Here is a 20180-nt window from a genome sequence, read left to right on the forward strand (position 1 = left end):
TCACAGGAATGGCAAAACTATCTGATGAGAAGAGACTAAAATAGCTGGGTTGTTTAGCCTACTACAACAAAGGCTGAGAATAGGAATAAGAATGCTGTCTGTACACATCAGAAGATGAGCAGAGGAGAAGCTCCACTGATGATGAAAGATGGTGCTGACATGGGAACAAACGGACATAAGATGGCCATGACAAATACAGCCTAGAAATCAGAAGAATTTCTAGCCCTCAGTGTGGTGGCATTAAACAAGAATAGTGAGGCCATGAAATCCCATTAGTTTTTAGATCAAATTTACTAGTGTTGGAACCACATTATACAAGAGTTAAGGCAGTGGCCACAAAACCTAGCTCAGTATCCTATGCCACCTTAAGTAAAAAAATCCCCTTCTTTCAAAGCTTATCTTGATTTTCAAGTACAAGGCTCTTCACATACACTGTACATAAAGCAATCCATTCATGGGGTTTGATAGCCACATTCGAGGGTTTTCTTGTCTCCATTCAATGCCAGCATAGTGCTAGTCAGCTCAACTCATTTGTACTGGTGGAAATCTATCAGTTGGATCTCCTTCGGGGCAAGTCTGCCTGAAACACTGCTTCTTTGCCGCACATTACCACTGCTCTGTGTGAAAATCTGAAATCATGGCGCCAGAAAATCATCTCCATTTCTAGGTTCCTAGAATTTAGAAAGTTCTTCTCTTTTAGCAAAACCTGTAAGAGTCGTCTGTGCAGCAGCGCTGCTTGCCCCAGTCTGGGAATTCATTAATGTTCTTAGGAGCGTCTATGTGCTTCCATCAGCATACCTGCCCTTAGGTGTGATTCATGGCAGGGAGGGAGAGGAAGGAGTTCTTGCTAAACCCGCTGACTGAGGTTTTATGCACACAAACCCTTCTTCAGGCACTCATAGATTTCCAGGTGTGGAGGAAAACGTACAATACTGATTGATAGCCAGAGAATTACTAAACAAATAGTTCTCTCTCTCCTAACAGTAAATTAAAACTTACAGGGCCTTCTCATTTCTTGCTGTAAAGGAAAATGGCATAAGGGGAACACTACTCTTCGATAGGCAGAAAAGAAGTATCTCAATACATGCTACATGAAATACAGAGGATCTTTTTTATATAATAAAGTTAATAAAAAGAGGAAAACTATGTCAGAGTAAGTGAGCAGACCCCTCCTAACAAATGACTTGATGGAATGTGTTACACAGATGGAGGAGTCTTACTTCTCTAGCCCTCTTAATAATGCCATTTAGCCAAACATAAGAAAACATTCCTTCCATTGAGTTATCTTTATTTCCCAGCACTGCCTGCAGAGCTTATTGAAAGTAGCCAGCTGTTCATATTTTATCTCAACGTGACACCGATGAAACCAAAATGGTAACTTAGAGCCATGTAAGTGTAGGAGCAGCTTAACTGCTGTGGAAAGACAGAACAGGTGCATTATGTAGCTACACATCCTATGCACAGGAGTTTTTAGAAGTTGTACTGACAAAATTATATTAATTAACATTAATTTTGAAGAATAATAAGTTGGTGTGACTTCTAGCCTTGTGGTAGCCAGAGAGAAATAAAGACTCCCGCTACATCTCAGCTGAACTGGTGAAATTGTGTCTAACAATCTGTGACAATGCCAGGTCTGGAGAACCTGAGAAGACAGAAGACAAAAATCATTCCAAGCAGGGAACAGACTCTTACAGTTGATATCTGAAAAAATGCAGATCACAAATCATTCAATGAATCTGTCATGTAACAAGTGAGAATATTTACAATAAAAAATATTTTCAGTTAAGGCTTTGGGTCATGGACTCTCTTCTACATTTATATTGTGTTTTGTTTATCTGGCTTTCATTTCCAGAGGGCAGAACTTGGCAGTTAACATGGTTAGTACTGATAAAAACAGAATTAGAAATTAGAAATAACACAATTGTATGTTTTACATTGTATATCCCAATGAAATAGTTTTTTGTCTGCTAAATTACCCTAATCTTCATTTTCTATTGCATTTACTTGCTACACCTGTGAATTTGAGTCACACAAGCTCAACAATGTTATCAATTAGTTGTTTACACAATACCAATATGTTAAACGTAAGATTTGGCCCCAAGAAGGCATGCAGTCAGGTAGGTCACAGGTGAAATGCAAAGCAGGTTTGTTTAAAGAAGTCAGAATGGAGGGGAGAATGCAATATAGTCTTGAAATGCCAGTTCCTCGAAAAATTTAACCTCTGACTTTGCTACACAGATGGTGCATTAACTTTATAGTAGTTATTTTCTTCCTGAGCTTACTAAATACATGTGTTTGCAGCTGGAGGAAAAAAGGTTTTACTGTTAGAGAGCTTCCATGTCAAGGGAATACAAATCACAGGGTTTTCTTAAACTTGACTGTGGCAGCTGAACTGAACATAAAGATCTCAAACCAGACATTTCTATTTGCATTTATTTGCAGTATCTAGTGGGATTTTCAGAGGAGCTGATTTTTCCCTTAAAGTACAGTTTTGGTAAAATTGCAATTAGTAAAGCTGGATATACACTGTTTCTGTGTAATAAAAGATCTCTGCAAGCTGCCTTGTATAAGCTGCAGCAATACATTAGTGATTTTAAAGTCTGTTTTCAAGTGGGATTTTCAAATACTCAGTGCCATAACATGTGTAGCATAAACATGAACTGAACATATTGGAAGAAAGACGTTTTCAGTTTTGGCCAGAAATGACTGGGTCTTTTTGAGATCAAAACAAACTGCTTTAACTGTACTCAATTAGAGTAGCTTCAAGGTATCAATCAGCACATTCAAGTATTTTAAGGTATGTTCTCCACCTTGTTTCTGTCAAAGACTTAACTAGGAGTTACTAATAACATTTGTTTGAATGGTAATTTCCTTGCTTCCCTATGCCAAGTCTGGCAAATGACTAGAACTAGGGAAAGCAACATCCATATAAAAATACTTGGCCAGAACTACACAGAACCCTTCAGATGCCAATCTGCCTGGCTACAGCAAACAGTTCTCACAGTAGGAAATGAGATCGAATGATACTTCACACTCTATCAAATAAGTCTAGGCCAACACTTCAATACATACTTTATTAAAGTATAGTCACTTGCTTGGTTTTCACTGGTTCATGTTTTAACTTCCTTTCATGGATATCTGGCACCTGCATCTTAAGAATGTGAGATATCCGTAGTACTTGACTCTCACAACATCCCCATGAAGTACAGTCCAACCTTTATTAACTACCTGAAAATACACGAAGACAGCCCTCAGCTGGGTGAGTTCCACAATTTTAAGGTCTATACGTGTCCAAAGATAGCCACTGAATTTTAGACTGCAATGGCAGGTTGTCCAACATAAAATTGTTTCTGCTAATCATCAAAGCTGACCTTGACTTTAATCAGAACAGAACTATAATCCAAATTAATTAGCTCAGTTTAAAGAGGAGTAGCTCTTTATTTTTAAATATAAGTTCCTTAAGCTGCACTTCTAAATCCATATTTAGATACATAAATGCCTGATGAGTATGGGCAGACTCCAGGAGCAAAGCATCAAGCTGTATGCTGAAATGAGTGCTGCATCTAGCTCACGCATGGTTTGTTCATGCACAGAGTAATTGAGAAAGAGAATGGGTCACAAGCAAAAGAAAAAAAAAAAGAAACTAAGAACTTCTCTGTATGTATTATGACAGTTCATGGGTTCATGGGAACTGGCTAAGACAGCTGCACCCTGCAGCAAACACTAGGAGCACCGCCAGAGCTACACCAGCTGCAGGTCTCCCACCTCACATCTTGCTAACTGAAGCTCATCTTCTTCCCCTACCATAGGAGGAGCTCCCATAAAATGAAGGTCCACATCACGCAAGATATTGCCAGTTGCTTTTGCGAAATCTCTCTGTCTGAATCAACAGTGCTATCTCTCGCCATATGGGTACTGCAGAACTAGAATCAAGAAAGAGAATTTTGAGCTTAAAGATCTAGCCAAAATATCTGGTAAATTCAAGCTACTTCCAGTGATAGCAGGATATGATAAAAGGGTTTTTGTTATTTATCTGTTCTGTCTGTATAATAGAACTTAAGCTCCCTTTGTGTGCTAAAAAAACATGGTGAAAACCATAGCTGCCAGCTTTCCTCTCACAGAGGAGGATTATTAATTGTTCACCGAAGGAGAAAAAAACAACAATGGTGACAACCACAGAGATAGGGCAGTGACTGCCTCCCCTCTCAGTTGGAAAGGGTCATGTGAAGATAAAGACCAAACTTGGAGAAGAATTAAATGGAGGTGGGGGAAACAGGGAGGGCAGTGAAGCGCATACTGGCTGTGGGGCAGTGCTTCACTGCTAGAAGTAATTCAGCTTGATATTTCACTTAACACACTGTAACCTTTTAGCCATAACCTACAAGGCACTAAAGGGTGACTTCAGCTGCAGTTTCACGGGTCTCATAACTCGTGCTCATCCCTCTCCGCTTTTAAATGAATTTAAAGCAAGTACAGCTCTCTTCCTTGGCCACATTACCATTTATGCATGTTCTCCACAACTGAATATACAGGTACTAAAATACTGGAATGGTGCTTATCTTCTCTTCTGTTTATATGTACGTAGACATATATAAGTTTTATTTAGACACATATTTGTCTAAATCACCTATTCAGCCTCTTCTCTAAAGGAGCAAAAGTATTAAAAATCGGAAATATTCATACCATGTCTTTCTTCCTTTTCAGTGTGGGAGAAGTGGCTTGCATAGGTCACAGGACTGGAGTTGCAGCTGCTTGGCAGCTGTGTGTGCTTATGTGCTTATGATTGTGTTGTGTGGGAAATAAGAATATACGGGTGCATGTTGCATGGGCATAAAGAGATAGTCAAAGGAACGATGAGTCAAAGAAATGAAATAATCCTGAAAACAGTGAAGACCGACATAATTTTTATCTTGTGGGAATGTGTGAGGTTTACATCCCACACTTGCATGCCTTTGCCTTTCCTCTGACAGGTTCATAGTTCTAGTGGAATGCACCTGTAGGAGGATCTGCTTGTAGCAGAGGGGTGACCCCAAGCAGATGCACCAACAGTGAGCTTCCAACATCAAGGCAGAGACCTCTGTAACAGATAAAGAACCAGAAGTGATGACAGAGCACTGACATGATATTCTTTTGGACGGATGAGATGACATCCATCAAGGACTTTGTATCTAAGAAGGGCAGAAGGTCCATTTTGGTTTGATTGGATACTTTACAAAGTGTATTATCTCTAGTTAAAAGGGGCAGAACATTAGGAAGTTAACCAAGGGCTAAAGAGGGCCTCATGCAATTTCTTGTCCAGCAAACTGACTGTAGAGTAAGGTGGACTTCAGGTATCTAAGAGTGGAAAAAAAAAAAGAGAGAAAAATCAGCTCATCTGACTGGGTATCTACATGTCCATTGGGACCTATACTTTTAGTAGTAAAATCGGTTTGTTATTGTACATGTCCATAGGTTTCTTTGGGTAATTACATACTTTTCTCACCCATTAAGGCCTTATGTCATTTGGGATTGACAAAGTAAGAATTTATGCATACAAGGCTACTGAGGTTTGATAAGCAGATGAGTGCCTGACAAAATGAACACTTGTTAAAAGCCAGAGAAATTAAGGCCACTTCACACAGTGGCCTCAACCTTTCCACAGCAGCTCAACAAGGAAGGCTGGTGAGCTTCATCACACAGCTGTCACGCTGTAGATGGACTTCTCTGAAACGAGGTACTGCATTCCCAGTCTTTCTTCCAGCCTGTAGGATTATTCCCCATAGAGACTTGTCTGTGTCATAAAGGATTGATCTTCACAGCTACAGCTTTTGCTCTGCAGAGTCTGAGTGGGATCAGACAGGCTTATGTAGTAATTATACAAGGAAGATCTAGGGATTAACTTCACTTTCACAGCACCCGAAGAAACCCTACACCTTTTTGCTTCCACATTACTACGGATTTCTAGAAATAAACTTTCAAAGGACCTCTGAAGATCTCTCCAAACTCTCTGTTTTACTTCCCAACCACTTTCACAGCTCTGTTCTCCAGCTTTCCATATTGGCAGCTTCTCTTTGCTTCCTGACCAAGGAATTTTCTGCCGAGTAATGTGAGACCACTGTGCTGTCTGCACTCTAGGGTCTTGTTACCCAGTGATCAAAAGATCATCAGACTCAGGCAGCTGGTAGGACACTGTAGTCTACTGTTATCAGCAAGAAGGCTCTTCATAATTTTTTAAAACTCTTTTTTAAGATACAAGACAACTAATACTAAATAGCCTGTACTATCAGCGCGCTCAGAAAAATCCTTTAGAAGGCTCTCATGCCTAAGACTAAGGCGGCTCACTATACAGTAAAAGTAGGATTGGCTTGTCCTAAAACACTTGAAAATTGCATTGGGGGAAAAATCATAACAAATTTCATTTGAACTAAATTATTCCCTTAATTTCAGTCAGACAGGTATTTCACACATAGCCTATTAGTATATAATGATATTGATAAATTTAAGAAATTAACTGCTCTTAGAGACAGTTTTCTTTACTTGTTAAGAAAATAAAAGAACATTTTGCAACTAAATTAATTCTTATTTGTACTAGCATAGATGCATTATAAGGGAAATCTTGCATTTTAAAGAACACACTACAAAATCAAGTTATTCTTTCATACCTGTCCATCTGTCCCAATGGTGCCTCCACAATCTGTGAGGAGCTCGGACATGTCATAATAGCTAACAAACTCCCATAAACAGGCTTCCAGATTCAGGTTGCGGTAGAAGCGTAAAGTATTGAAGCCTCTAATTGTTGGGCTGTATTGATAGGGAATGGTCTCTCCAATCACATCTGGATTTTTGGTAGCATCAGTTAAGAAACCATGATGGGTCTTCACTTCTGTGTAATCCAATAGGTTGGAGCATTTATGGTTTCCAACTCTAGTTCCATCAGGGCTAAGTGTCAGCTCAAAGTTGGAGAGCTCTCTTGTAGAAATAACAGGCAGCATGCCTAAAAAAAACATTAATTTATAACGCTATCACTAAATTTCAGTGGTCAGAGATGCTTAACTCAGCCAAAATTTGTCAAACACTAAGTGTGCTATGCAGTGCTTCTGTATTTTGTACTTAGAGCAATTAATGTACTTTAGAATTCAAAGAAAGTAGATATGCGAAGTCCAGATGAAAATGTTAGCCACAATATTTATGTCTTTATCCTATGAAATGCCAAATAAAATATTTCTAAATCTGTAACATATTTTTCAGTCAGAATTTTGTGTGTTTTTTTCAGAAGCACATAGGAACTAATGGCTTGATTTTTTTTTTAATAAATAAATTCTTCCTTGGTATATCTCTATGAGCTTCAAAGTGTAGGTCTAGCTCAATTCATGTAAACTACTCAATTAATCTGAAAACACTTAATCTTCACATCAAAGACTATGTATCAATACAGTATCTTATGCACCTTGTGGCAAAGTGCACATGTACATTGATCACATTTTCCTCTGGTCTCACATGTTAAAAGACTATATTTCTATTTTGGCTATTTAAGATAACATGAACAATAATATCGCTCAAATAACAGCTTGTTGTATGAGTTCTCTCAACTCTACAGCTGATTTTATCATACCATCAATATGCGGCATTGTGACTGTCAGTTTGATGAGGTTGGCATAATCAGGATCTTCTGGGCCAGTGTAGCGCAATTTGGCAGAGAATGGTTCTGCTCCAACTACCCCTGGAATCCGAGGTTGGCAAAGACCTAACAGAAAAAAAGAAAAAGCAACTTTACATCCAGAGGAAAGAATCTATACCTTCCCTTGCACTATTTTTAGATGCACTTTTTTCACTGTATAAGTTTCCAAAATAGGGAGATTTTTCTTCAATAACACATAAATGCTTTGAGTAGCATTTACCAGAGGTTTGAGTGGAAATTTATGCAAAAGAGGATTCAAACAGAAATCATTACTTGATCAATTGGACTAAATTTTCAAAGCCAGGTGATGATATGCACCTGTACATTTTCAGTTGCATATGACAACTATATCTGCAAATTCAGTGTCAAGTGCCATATCTTCTTACAGAGGTCTTCAGAGGGACACATTTTAATTCCTCACACCCTCTCAAGCACATACAGAGCTTTATGGAAGATACCTGATCAGTGCTCATTTGATTTTGTCACTGGATTGGGGTGTGGACCTATATACACCTTTACCGGACTCTCTGAGCCTCCTGTTCCATTACTGACCAATGTGTAGTTAGAATAGAATAATTGTGTCCTGCATATTCAGACATACTGATCACAAAGTAGAGCCATTTTCAAAGTTAGATCAAGTTACTCAGGACTTGGTTCATTTGAATTTTGAATTTCTTCAAGAATCTGTAACTTGTTTTGGCAATCCCTTCCAGGGTTAGTCCAACCTGTTCCAATAACAGTCTTGGTTTGTAGGACCAGAAGATTAGGTTCATAATCATATGATCTGAGATACATGCACCTTCTAGTTACATAGTTCAGTACAGAAGTCACAGAATCACAGAATGTTAGCAGTTGGAAGGGACCTTGAAAGTTCATCTAGTCCAACACCTTACAAAGCAGGATCACCTAGAGTAGGTCATTCAGGAATTCTTGCATTCCAGCCACAAGAATCATAGCACGTAGACATGTGATGGCCAAAGGATTAGAAACCAGCAAAAGTGGGGAATAAGAACTGTTTCCTATGCCCACGTTCTGCTCTTTGCCCATTTCTGAGCGACCACAAGAAAGGAGGAGGCAAGGCTCCCCTCTTAGAGAATTTATTGGTCCTAGTGGGCCTCATTTGGTTCAAGAGCTCCAAGCTGATATCTTCTAGCATGAGGAAACAAAAGTCCTCTTTTGCACACAACAGCTTTTTGGGGTTTGTTTGTTTTTCTCAAATGCAAATAAAATGTGCTAGAGTCTAGATAAATTTTTTTTGCACAGAGCTACTTTCAATAATTTGGTCTATGCACTGCAGGTCAAGCATCATAAGAGTTGAAAATACTCAAGATTTAGAGAAGTGGCTTCGATCATTGCACTCCTTTCAAGGTAGCACCTAAGAATTCCCTTTATTTTGTACATGATCTTTACTAATGTTAATTTCTACATCACAACTTAGCTCAGGCACTGGAAGTAATATATGTATGTCAATTCAGTGCTGAGCCTGAGCTAATTAGCCCTGCCAATTAGTCAAATGTAATCCAAAAATGTATTATAACACTAACATAGCCAGTCTATTTCACATAACAAAACCAGCTCATCCAGCACAAGGTTGCCTGCCTGTAACAAGGTGCACTATACTGCACCTTGCAGACAACATCCTTAGACAGAGTGCTCTTTAGGGTGCAGGATTCCTGATAGTGTAAACAAAGGTGACTCGAGTCTACAGTCAAAAATGTGGAATAAAGGACAGGCGAAAATAGAAATTCTATTGATTAAGCTCCTTAAAGCCCTAACTTAGTAGAAAATGTTTTAATAAAGTATTTATTTGGAAAGGCCATGGAAATGAAAATGAAACTGCAAATAAACAATCATGTAATTTATTGTCTACTGTAAGATCTCACAAAACCGAGAAGAGTTAATATAGCTATAGAAGCAACAGAGATGACACAAAGAATGCAAAATGGCTGCAGAAGGGTAATAAAATGTAATGTTTTGTAATTCACCTTGAGTGCTGATAATTATTCATTCTCTATATTATATAATAAATAAAGTATCTGTGATTTCTACAACAAAATAGCATATGCTATCAGACCATACTTGTGTGCATGTCAGTTCTTCACCTCTGCTTCACAACACTATTCAGTATAAGTTTCATTAAGAGTTGGCTGGGTAAAGGAAGTTGGCTACAGTAACTGCTGGCTGAGAGAATGCAGCATCAGTTCAGTGTTGACTAGGTATCAGAGAATCAGAGACAGACAATCAGAGCATCAGAGAAAGAAGGATGAATATTATGACTAGCTCAACCACAAAAAAAAAAAAAGTCTGTGCCCTGTCATTGGACACCAATTGCTTTAGCCCTTAGTCAGGAAGACACTGATTCTCAGGTGTTCAATGAGGTCTGAATGCCAAATAAAGCTTTTCTTTTGGCTAGGCATTCATAATAGCACTCCCATGTGGATTGTCCAATGTCTAATAGGAAATTAGATTGTACTGTAACATTATTGCCATTGACTTGAAAAGCCAACAGAAGCCAGGTCTCCCTAATTTCAATGCACAGTATCTACTATTCTCCTCAACCTAGAAGTTTGCTGTGTGGATTACTAGTTAAAAATGTGGGGAAGTAGCAAAGATGAAAACCATTTTCTTTATACAGTTCTCTGCTGTGTTAAGAAGAGAGTTTTTGCACCAGCTTTATGAACAACAGACAAAAAGGCTGAGACAGGCATGTAATCAGATTTTGTTAGGATGGAATTTGGCATCCGAAAGAGGTCTGGGGGGTTTGCAACAGGTGATGATGTCTTACCTTCTGATGTGCTTATAGTTACAATAGGGCTCAAAAGTTCAAGACCTTCGTTTCCATCTGAATTCACGGCACGAGCTGCACACTGGACACGAGAACCCGCTTGAAAGTAAATGGAGTCAAGTGTAATCATCTTGGAGGAAGTGAAGAAGGTATCAAAGTCAACTTCCTTCATGGGGCTAGTCACACCATCAGGACCAGTGGGTGCACTTACAAGCCACCGGTATTGTGTGAGAGTATTATTGATGTTCTCACTGGCACATATAGAGCCAGTCTTGTCAAAGTCTTCATATTTAGGATTACAAGCCTGCAGGACAAGGCAGATATATTAATAATTTATTTGCTTACTGGCAAAGGAACTTTAATTTATCAAGAGTCGCAATACTCAATAAGATGGAACTGATAACTCCAGCAAATCTCTTAAGAAATCGACTTATTTTTACAATGATACTTTTAGCACTGTTATGGTAGATTAAAAAGCAGGTCTAATTATGCTTATTGCAATAAAAATATTATTTTAAATTATGGTTTATGGTTGAGAACCTAACAAAAATATGAAGGCACAAACTAAATTCCTACATGTTACTTTACTGTAAATTTCAAACTTTGATCTAACTCTGCAAATATACTTTGTATTTCAAGACCCCTTTTTTTTTTTTTTTAGAAGAACAAGACAACATATGATCCATTTCTGTGCATAAGGATTGGTGTGAGAAACAAACTGAAGATGCAGATAATCGAAAACTTCCTCAATGAATATGAATATTTAAGCAAAACTTTCAATTGCAAAATTACAATGAAAGGAGCCTGTAGTACTCCAACAATCAGTACTGTTTTTTTCAGTTTGTGACACTCATTGTAAATAATGGCTCATCTGTTATCTCCAATAATTTCAAGGCTGCAAATTAAGTCAAGATAATGAAGGAAATAGTAAGGCCATGCATTCATAATGTTAGTATCAAACTGTTCCTAGTGGTGAACAAGTGAAACATCTTTCTATACTTTTCTGTCGTCCTGAAAGCTGATTCATTATCCAGACAAGCTAGATTAGCTCTTAGGACAGTTCTAGTTTGAACTCACGAGTGAATCACAATAATATGGACCGATACTGCATGCCTAAAATCCATCAAACTTATATACTGATTTTGTTTCATCTTTCCAGAGATACTCACCGTGATACAGATGACAGGATAGCCAGCTATGGGACTGGTTCTGTCTTTGGCTCTAGAAGTATCATCATATATCAAAAGAGATGCAACTTGAGGGACAGAGGGAAAGGTAACATCCGCCATGCTGTTCATTTCTTCAATGTAAACAATGGCCTTTGCTGTCTGACAATGAAAAGGCATGAACAGTTCTCTGTGAACATTTAAATTAACAGGGAGATTCAAGCTGGACCTTGAGCAGAATATGTCTAGCCTTTGAAACATGGTCCAAAAGTGAGTTCTTAAACCTCAGGTGGATAAGCTATTGAGAAAGGGTTGAGGCACTGGAAAGCATACTGTGGACTACAAAAGCAAGAGCCAAAATGATTTTTTTCTTTCTGAATACTGAAGAGAACAGACCCTTTAAACTTGTGTCCTAGCTCTCCTGAATCACTTTAGTATTCTGGTAGAACCCTAATGTGCACTGTATGCTTTAATGCCTCTTGGGAATGGGGTGTTTGTCACCAGCAAAGGCCATCTCTGCTGTCGGGCTACCTGGACTTAGACTATATATGGTGTGAAACTGAAGAGTTTGAAGAACATTTTATCCATAATCAGAGGAATATACTGTTTAAATAAAATTATGTATTATATAATGTTAAATAACAAGAATGTATGGCTATTTCATTTCACACAACAAGAATAATATTAACATGGTTTTGACAGCAGAAGTTACATTTCACCTAATTGCTCTTTTTAGAAAATAGAAGTTATACGGTGTTGCTAGACAGTGTTTCCAAGAGGATATCAGTTTTTAGGACTGATTCTGAGAAGAATGTGTCTGGAATGGTAACTTGAACACATCGATCTGTCATTGTCTCTGTGGCCCCATGAACGTTATTGCCTCAGCAACAAACTGGTTTGGGTAGGTGCTACTGTGTCAGCTGGGATGAGCCTCTGCCTTTTAAGATGCCAGCTGAGATGGCCTGGATAAACTTTAAAAGAAGAGCAAACCTACCAGCCGAAAGCAAGAAGGTCTCATTACTAGATTTCGTTGAGGATTTTCTACGAGTGTTACCTGTATTTCTGCGACCATGTTCTCATCAGGCTTCAGGTGAACAGTGAAGGCTTCTCTCATCTCTCTTACTCCATCAAAGACAACTTCAATCTCCACAAAGTGCTGTGTTTCACCCTCCTTAAATTCAATTTCTAAAAATTAAATGGGACACTTAAATCTGTAGTTCATAACAAACTGTAATTCTAGACTCAGCCATGAGAGATGGCAGTCAATACTTATAGATGCTCATGTATTTAGTTTAACCTATTTGATGCTAATAATAAGGATTAATAGCAGCGCACATGTGCAAATCACTGAAAACGAGGCATTACCATCATCAAAGAAATCTGCAAAAATCAAGATTTAGTCTAATAGAACTCAATATTTTGAAAATTATCTGGGACTGATTATTATGTAAATGTTGACAACATTTGTGAATGACTAAAAGAACAGAGAATTCTAAATAAAAAGTATTGTCAGGTTTTACTCAAACAAAATGCATTTTAATACAACGGTATATACCAAAAATAAAGCATAAAGATGGAGTTACACAGAAGAGTATTTTGAAAAGTATTGCCTCTGAAAAAACTTCAGACTTCATGGTGGATAAAAAGTTCAATCTTAGTTGACTGTTTTGGGCTTGCATGGCAAGGTTTTGGTAGCAGGGGTGGGGTGCTATAGGGGTGGCTTCTGTGAGAAGCTGCAAGAAGCTTCCCCTGTGTCCAACAGAGTCACTGCCAGTTGGTTCTGAGACAGACGCACCGCTGGCCAAGGCCGAGCCCATCAGTGATGGTGGTAGCACCTCTGTGATAACATATTTAAGAAGCAGAAGAAAACTGCAGCAGCAGCCAGAGAGGAGTGAGAATATGTGAGACAAACAACTCTGCAGGCACTAGGGTCAGTGGAGAAGGAGGGGGAGGAGGTGCTCCAGGCGCCAGAGAAGAGATTCCCCTACAATCTGTGGCAAAGCAGGTTTATAGGAAAAAAAATCATAGTGTTAAAAACGCTATTAGTTATTCACTAAACCATGTGGGTGGGCTATTAATGGGAAGAAGTTTATCAGCTAAGAAATTTCTCATTCTGTTGCACAACATCTCATTCATTACTAGTGAGGAACAGCAGGTAGTGAATTTCAGAGATATAGAAAGAACGCTTAATTATTATGAAAGTAGAAAAATAAACAGACATTAATTCCCACACAGAGCAAAAGCCATTAGCTTAATGAATTGCTTGAGAAACAGCTACACAATCACATCCCATGAGAAGATGCTTCTGCAGAGTAATGGTGTTACACTTTGCAAATGTTACTAAGGTGGCATGCACACATTTCTTCCAGCTACTTGAGCTACAGCTATTTTCAAAGGAGTCACAATTCTTTTGTAAATATCCTCACTGATATCTAGTATTCCAAGAGAAATTTGGCTGTTGCATACCACCTGGGATCATATCCACGTTGAATTTGAATAGCAAAACATATGTGGTTGCAAAATATTTTATTCATAAAGTTGTTTCATTTTTCAAACATTATTGTACGACCACGAATAAAAGCAAACAGTAGGATGTGAGAATCATCGGAATGATCCTACCTTCTGATATAGGGTGATAGTCTTCTCCAGAAGTAGCAGATCCATCTTTTGTATGAACTCTCACAACAGAAACCTTGGAAGTGTCTCCCAGACGAAGCACTGGGATCCTTACAACTGCTGCTTGCCTTGTGTCCTTTGGTTCACTCACACTAAATTTGGTCTCACCAAACTTAATAATAGCCTCTGTAATTATAAGAAAAATATTTTTAAAGCACAGATATGGGCTTCCAAAAGCCAGTAACAACAAAATAATTTCTTACTGTCTGCATCATCCCGAATCTTTATCAGTGTCTCATTTTGCTCGCCGATAGAGGCACCGAAGGAAGAATCACTTCTTGGAGTGCCAAGAACCAGACGTAGTTCTTCCTCTTCTTCATGTAAAGTATTATCCGCCAGCACCAGTGTGCAAGGCTTTTCAGTTTCACCTGCAAACATTCTGAAGGTAATACTGTGCAGAACTTAGGTATTCTTTACTCTACTACAGCCCTTCTCTTCAAGCTCAGGGAACTACAGGCTGCTTCTGCTGGCCAAGGCATCTACCTTGACACCATGTAAGTAAATGAGTAATGACTAGAACATAGAATAATGAGTAGAATGACTAGAATGTAGAATAAAATGATTCTTCTCAGTGACCCTTCCCACTGTGTGCACTTAAAAAATAAATACTTGCACGACAAAGCAGAGTAATAGAAATTTTCACTAATACTAATGGTAACTCTGTCATGTATTTATTTATTTCATACTACATACTAAACACACCTAAGAAACTTACAGAAACAAGGTATGATCCTAACAGACCTCTTTGCTACTTGTCTTTGTGGAGAAATGGTAGAACAACATTCAGAAAAAAAAAAGAGGAAAATCACTTCTAATGGGTCCAGATCCATTAATCCTAATAAATTGTACTCTTTCCTGGTTGTACAGAAGCAATGTCAAAGGTATAGAGCACATGACAGCACTAAAAGCTGAGGCTAGCTCTAAACAAAGATAGACTTAACAACTCACTTGCCAAGAGAATTATGACACATGTCTACAGAAATATGGAGGTCATCATTTCTGTGATAAGGGCATACCAAGGATTTCTTGCCGATGACAAAACTTGGTCAGAGCTTGTAAAAAATATTATATGTGTACAAACTTAGAAAACTAAAAGACTAAACTGTCTTCTGCACAAATAGAAGGACTCAGGCAATATTCTTTGAAGGTAGTAACATCTGATTTATTTGTATTTCACCTCTGATGTGAGATATTAAGTACCCGATATTGGTGAGTTGCCTTAGGCCTTGGTGAGAAAAAATAATTCAAACAGAAATTACAGAGCTATATCCCTGTTGAAAAATTTATTGCTCATTCCAGTGCAAGTCAAATGCATTTTTCCAAAGCTTGTTTAACAAAGAGCAGAGCTTCTGAAGTTTCCCTTCTGACAGCAAGTCTGTGCTTCTTTTACTATGTTACACCGAACCTGCCTTTGCTATCAAAAAGATCCTGGCAGTCAGGCTGAACCTGTAGCAAGATACGTTCCTTTGGTTCCTATTGATTATCCTTCTAGGCCAGAAGTGAAGCAAAAAGAGACATCATTTCCGTGCACTCTGCCCACTGTGCATGAAAAAAAAGCTTGTTTTTCCAGAGTGCTCTTTTCGGTACTATTTTATGAGAAGATACAATTAGAACAAAGCAAACAAGCAAGGCAAAACAAAACCTAGTAGACTAAAGGCTTTTAAAATAAGATCAAGGGCTTACCAGGAAGGAATGTGATGATGGAACTGTCAGTATTAGGACGTTCTTCAAAGTCCATCATTACCTGAGCTGAACCTTGCCTTGTATAGCATCTCACAGTGGATGTATATCGGATATCCCCACTCCTATATATCATGGCAGAAATCTGTCCGTCATTTTCATTGCCCACATATACAGATTCTTTAAACTGCATCTTAGGCACTGGGCAGAAAAATACAAAAAGCATGTGTAAAGTGTAGTTGCAAAAATTATTATATCTTTCTTTCACTATATCAGATTTACTTATGTTACACTGCACCAGATATATAAGCACCTAGACAGCAAATAACACATCATTTGTAACTGAAACATGTAAATTCACTAGCTTTGGTGTGATTCAAAGGACAACTGCTTTTTGTGCACTGCAGTCATCCATCTCCCCACTTGGTCCCCATGTGTTGCCTGATGTAGTTGAGAGGCGTCCCTGCCCATGACAGAGAAGTTGGATTAAATGATCTCTAAGGTCCCTTCCAGCCTAGGCCAGTCTGTGGTTCTATGATTCTATGATAACTGGGAAAAGGTAAAGAAAAGTATTACTCACAGTCAGACACTGAGTCATTAATGAAGATGGTGGCTTTGCTGGGTTCTCCAAGGGCAGCATTCATGGGCATCCTTAGCACAAGCTCAAACTTCTCAGTTCCTTCTAACACTGGCTGTCCAAGATCATCCAGAATTACCACACGAAGTGTCTGCACATTGACTCCAGGGGAAAAATCCAAATTACGACTGATGCCCACATAATCTACTCCAGCTACCAATGGAAAACAGATAAAAAGTATCAAATTAATAAGTAGCATTAAATGTAATGAAAAATAAAAATATCTTTCATTAGGCAATTAGGTATCTTTCAGTAGGCAAATCTATTTTTTCTTTAAATATCATTTTAAAATTTGTCAAATTCTGGCAGTTGCAGAAAGCAAAAATATCCTTTGACCATCTAAATTGGACTATACAATAAAATAAGCCAATATTAATCTATTTTTTGTTTCCTGATTCAAGTCTCAAAATGGGGTTGATTCTATTCTATCATAAACCAACAGTTATTTCATTAAAACTAATAATGTTTAAGTGAGAAATGAAACTAAGCAAAAAGCTTTGAGAGAGACTTTGGAAATGAAGTAAAGCCTTTTGGAAAGAAATTTCATATTATTCTGTAATGAAGATGGAAGTTTTGAGACTACTATAAAAAGAGAAGGAGAAATGGTCAGTGAGCTGACTTGTAAGGAAGAACTGCTGTTCAGAGGAGCTATGTAAAACAGAATGGATGGAAACCAAAAGAATCAAATTCTGCCTAGACCATGTCAGGCGAGGTCTGGTACCTTAATGTTCAAGACAGACCAATCTGGGTTTTAGGTTTTGGCTCTTATGTTTTGTTTTGTTTTAAGCAAAGCAAGTCAATCTGTAACAAGACAATGAGGAAAAAGCAAACAAGATACTGACTAAAACATAACGCTCTATCTTGGAACCGAAGACTAAAGGTATCTAGCACTTTAGTGAAGTGAGTTTTAAAAGTAATTGTTTGAGGGAAAATAAGCAGCAGAGCTGTTGAAACAAAACTTTGGGGGAAACAGTTTCATTTAAATTGGAAAAAGGTTTGGAATTATGAGAATTTGACAAAATTTGGCAAGATTAAAGGTCATCATCAGATGGACACTTGCTCTACCCCAGAGTTAAACCTCTAAGGCAGGATGAAAGGACTGGTATTGCTGCCCTGTGTAAGACCAAAAAATAGGTTCATGGCTTTACAGGCAGTCAGCCATGGCAGAGCTTTCAGGCTGTGACGAACAAGTCTAGACCAAGAGTTGCGTCATTCCCAGTTTTAAATGCTAGAGGTCCTAGCACAACGAACTAAGATTCTTACTGTAAGAATTTTTTTCCCCCTCAGAAATAAAATAACTTAAATATTCAGGAGGAGATAAAGCCATCAGATCATATAAAGCAAGTTCAGAAATTAATTATATATTGCTTTCAGACTTCATAATTTTACTTTTCATGAGAAATATGCTTATCATATGTTATGTATGATACATATGATGTTTAGATATTCCCAAAAGAACAGTAAAGTTTTACACAATTTCACCAGACTGAAAATTAGTTGAGGAGATAAACTCTACAGTTCAGTTACACTCAGGATAAGCATCGATGACAGATAATTTTTCTGCTGTCTCTATATAAATGTCTTAGTTTAAACATCCTGGTTTGTAAAAAAAAAAAAGAATACACCAATACTTGATTTTGCAAAGGTTCTGTCAAAACATCACTGAGCCACACAGCTGTAGCAATACTCTTGCTGAACAGGATACTAGATAATAATTTGTCATTGCCTACAGTAAAAATGAGAGGATCAATCTCTGCATACTGTCACTCATTGCAATTCTGTGCCCACAGTATGTTGCTGAGGAAGTAATCAACTGCCTTTGTGAGTGGGTGTTTTATATAAGGATTTGAAGGAATTTCTCTTAGTGCTTCACAGTTGCTTCAGTAGGATTCTGTAACTACTTCGTTTGTTCTAAGAAGGATGTGCTAAGAGCAACAGACATATCAATTTCATCTTATGTATCTGAATCAATACCAAGACCAAATGTACTAGCATTTGTTGTCGAGATGTATTATGAAACTAGAGCAAAACAATAACTTACCCTCTGCAGTTACTGGTTCAGATTTACGAGACCTCACTGTAACAGAGGCAGCTTTAGACAAATCAGTTCCAGTCCTCCACACACGTACCTCAATAAAGCCAGCACTCTCATCAACATAGTACTCATCATTTCCGAAGTAGAATGCTGGTTCTGGTGAAAGAGGAGTAACGAAATATAAATGTTTCTCTACCTTATGTTGAAGGTAACAAGAGAGCATAAAATCCATACTAGACAATGAAAAGCACTTTTTTAAGGTTTAGAATTTTTCTAGGTATTTTTAGCTTCTTTTCAAGTATTGGTTTGCCTGTTTTGGGACAGCAATTGTTATATGAGCACTTTTTCTTGCCTGCATTTTCATCTTTGTGTGTCAGCATGTACAAATCTGTGTGCAAAATCACATGTGTTATCTCATTAAACTTATTTGAGTTGAGTCCTGTGCACAAGCCAGAAAATTCCTTGCATTTTTTACTGTGGTGCAAACAGACAGAGGTGAAAGAGATAATGAAACCTTAACTTGAATGTTCCCACAGATTCCTGTTGCTAAAACCAGGCTGAAACATGATATATAACTGGAGCTGCTTTTGAAAATGTTTTCCAGCTAACCAAAGTGGCAAATACTTAATTTCAATTCCTCCACATGTAGCATTTTAAAAAAATAAATCTTATTTCAAGTAAATTGGAATGTGAATAGTCTTTTATCTTAATATTTAAGTTCCACAGTTTATAAGAAAGAAGAGCAAAAAGCAAAAGAGGTCAAGTGTTATCCTACTTAACAGACATACTCTTTATCCTCATTTTTCCCTCCCTTTTCTAGTTTTTCTATCCACAGCAGTTTCACAAAGTAAACAGGCTTAAAAACACAGCTCAGCTTCATCCTGGATCCCTTCCATTCCTGTTTTAAAGATATAAAAGTAAGCAAACACAGCCAGTGCCCCAGTTTTCCCATCTCTCAGCAGAAATCATACCTACCTTCCCCAAGGACTGGGATGTAATTTGAATAGTTACACAAGTTCTCTTTGTATTGCATCACAATTTTCTTATGTTGCCCAGTGAGAATTTACTATGATCACGAGGTTACAATATCGCAAATGTGCTTGCAAACACCATAGAGCATATGGCCAGCTGGAATTAAGTTGACAAAGATCACAGAAATTAATCAGTGCTCTATCAGCGGCGCTGTGAATACTTCCCCTTCATCAAGCATAGAAAACAGAAAAAAATTGAAGGAAGTGACAAGAAAAGTTTATGGTTCTACAGTGCTATGTCTAGCATGCAGAAAAGGTACAACATACCCAAAGGAGGAGACATAAACCTTTTTGATGGTAAGTGGAAGCTGAGCTCATCATTTCCCAGTCAAATTTTCTTAAGGTTATATGCAAAATCTATGGCTTCTACTACCATGGAATAATCATTCTGGAATCGAAGAACTTGCTTCAGACTACAGTGGGGCTCGATAAAGCCAAATAGTGTGAAGACATTGATTTTGAAGGTTTTGGAGAGGCTTATAAAATAACCAGACGGATAAAACACCTGCGCTT

At 38.0% G+C, this 20180-nt stretch overlaps 1 protein-coding gene across 1 annotated transcript in view; it reads right to left on the reverse strand.

Moving 5' to 3' along the window:
* Window positions 1–20180, reverse strand: part of LOC104279124 (FRAS1-related extracellular matrix protein 2-like) — a gene marked incomplete at its 5' end in the record, with an annotated part of 54014 nt that overhangs the window by 14755 nt on the left and 19079 nt on the right. Inside the window, 10 exons of the mRNA XM_009876310.1 lie at window positions 6642–6973; window positions 7592–7723; window positions 10443–10746; window positions 11612–11770; window positions 12663–12793; window positions 14228–14410; window positions 14488–14652; window positions 15968–16165; window positions 16545–16754; window positions 18643–18792. Of these exons, the coding sequence (XP_009874612.1) occupies window positions 6642–6973; window positions 7592–7723; window positions 10443–10746; window positions 11612–11770; window positions 12663–12793; window positions 14228–14410; window positions 14488–14652; window positions 15968–16165; window positions 16545–16754; window positions 18643–18792 (1964 nt within the window). The remainder of the gene's footprint in view (window positions 1–6641; window positions 6974–7591; window positions 7724–10442; window positions 10747–11611; window positions 11771–12662; window positions 12794–14227; window positions 14411–14487; window positions 14653–15967; window positions 16166–16544; window positions 16755–18642; window positions 18793–20180) is intronic.

The sequence above is a fragment of the Apaloderma vittatum genome, unplaced genomic scaffold (genome assembly GCF_000703405.1).
Source record: "Apaloderma vittatum isolate BGI_N311 unplaced genomic scaffold, ASM70340v1 scaffold6319, whole genome shotgun sequence".
Lineage (NCBI taxonomy): Eukaryota > Metazoa > Chordata > Aves > Trogoniformes > Trogonidae > Apaloderma > Apaloderma vittatum.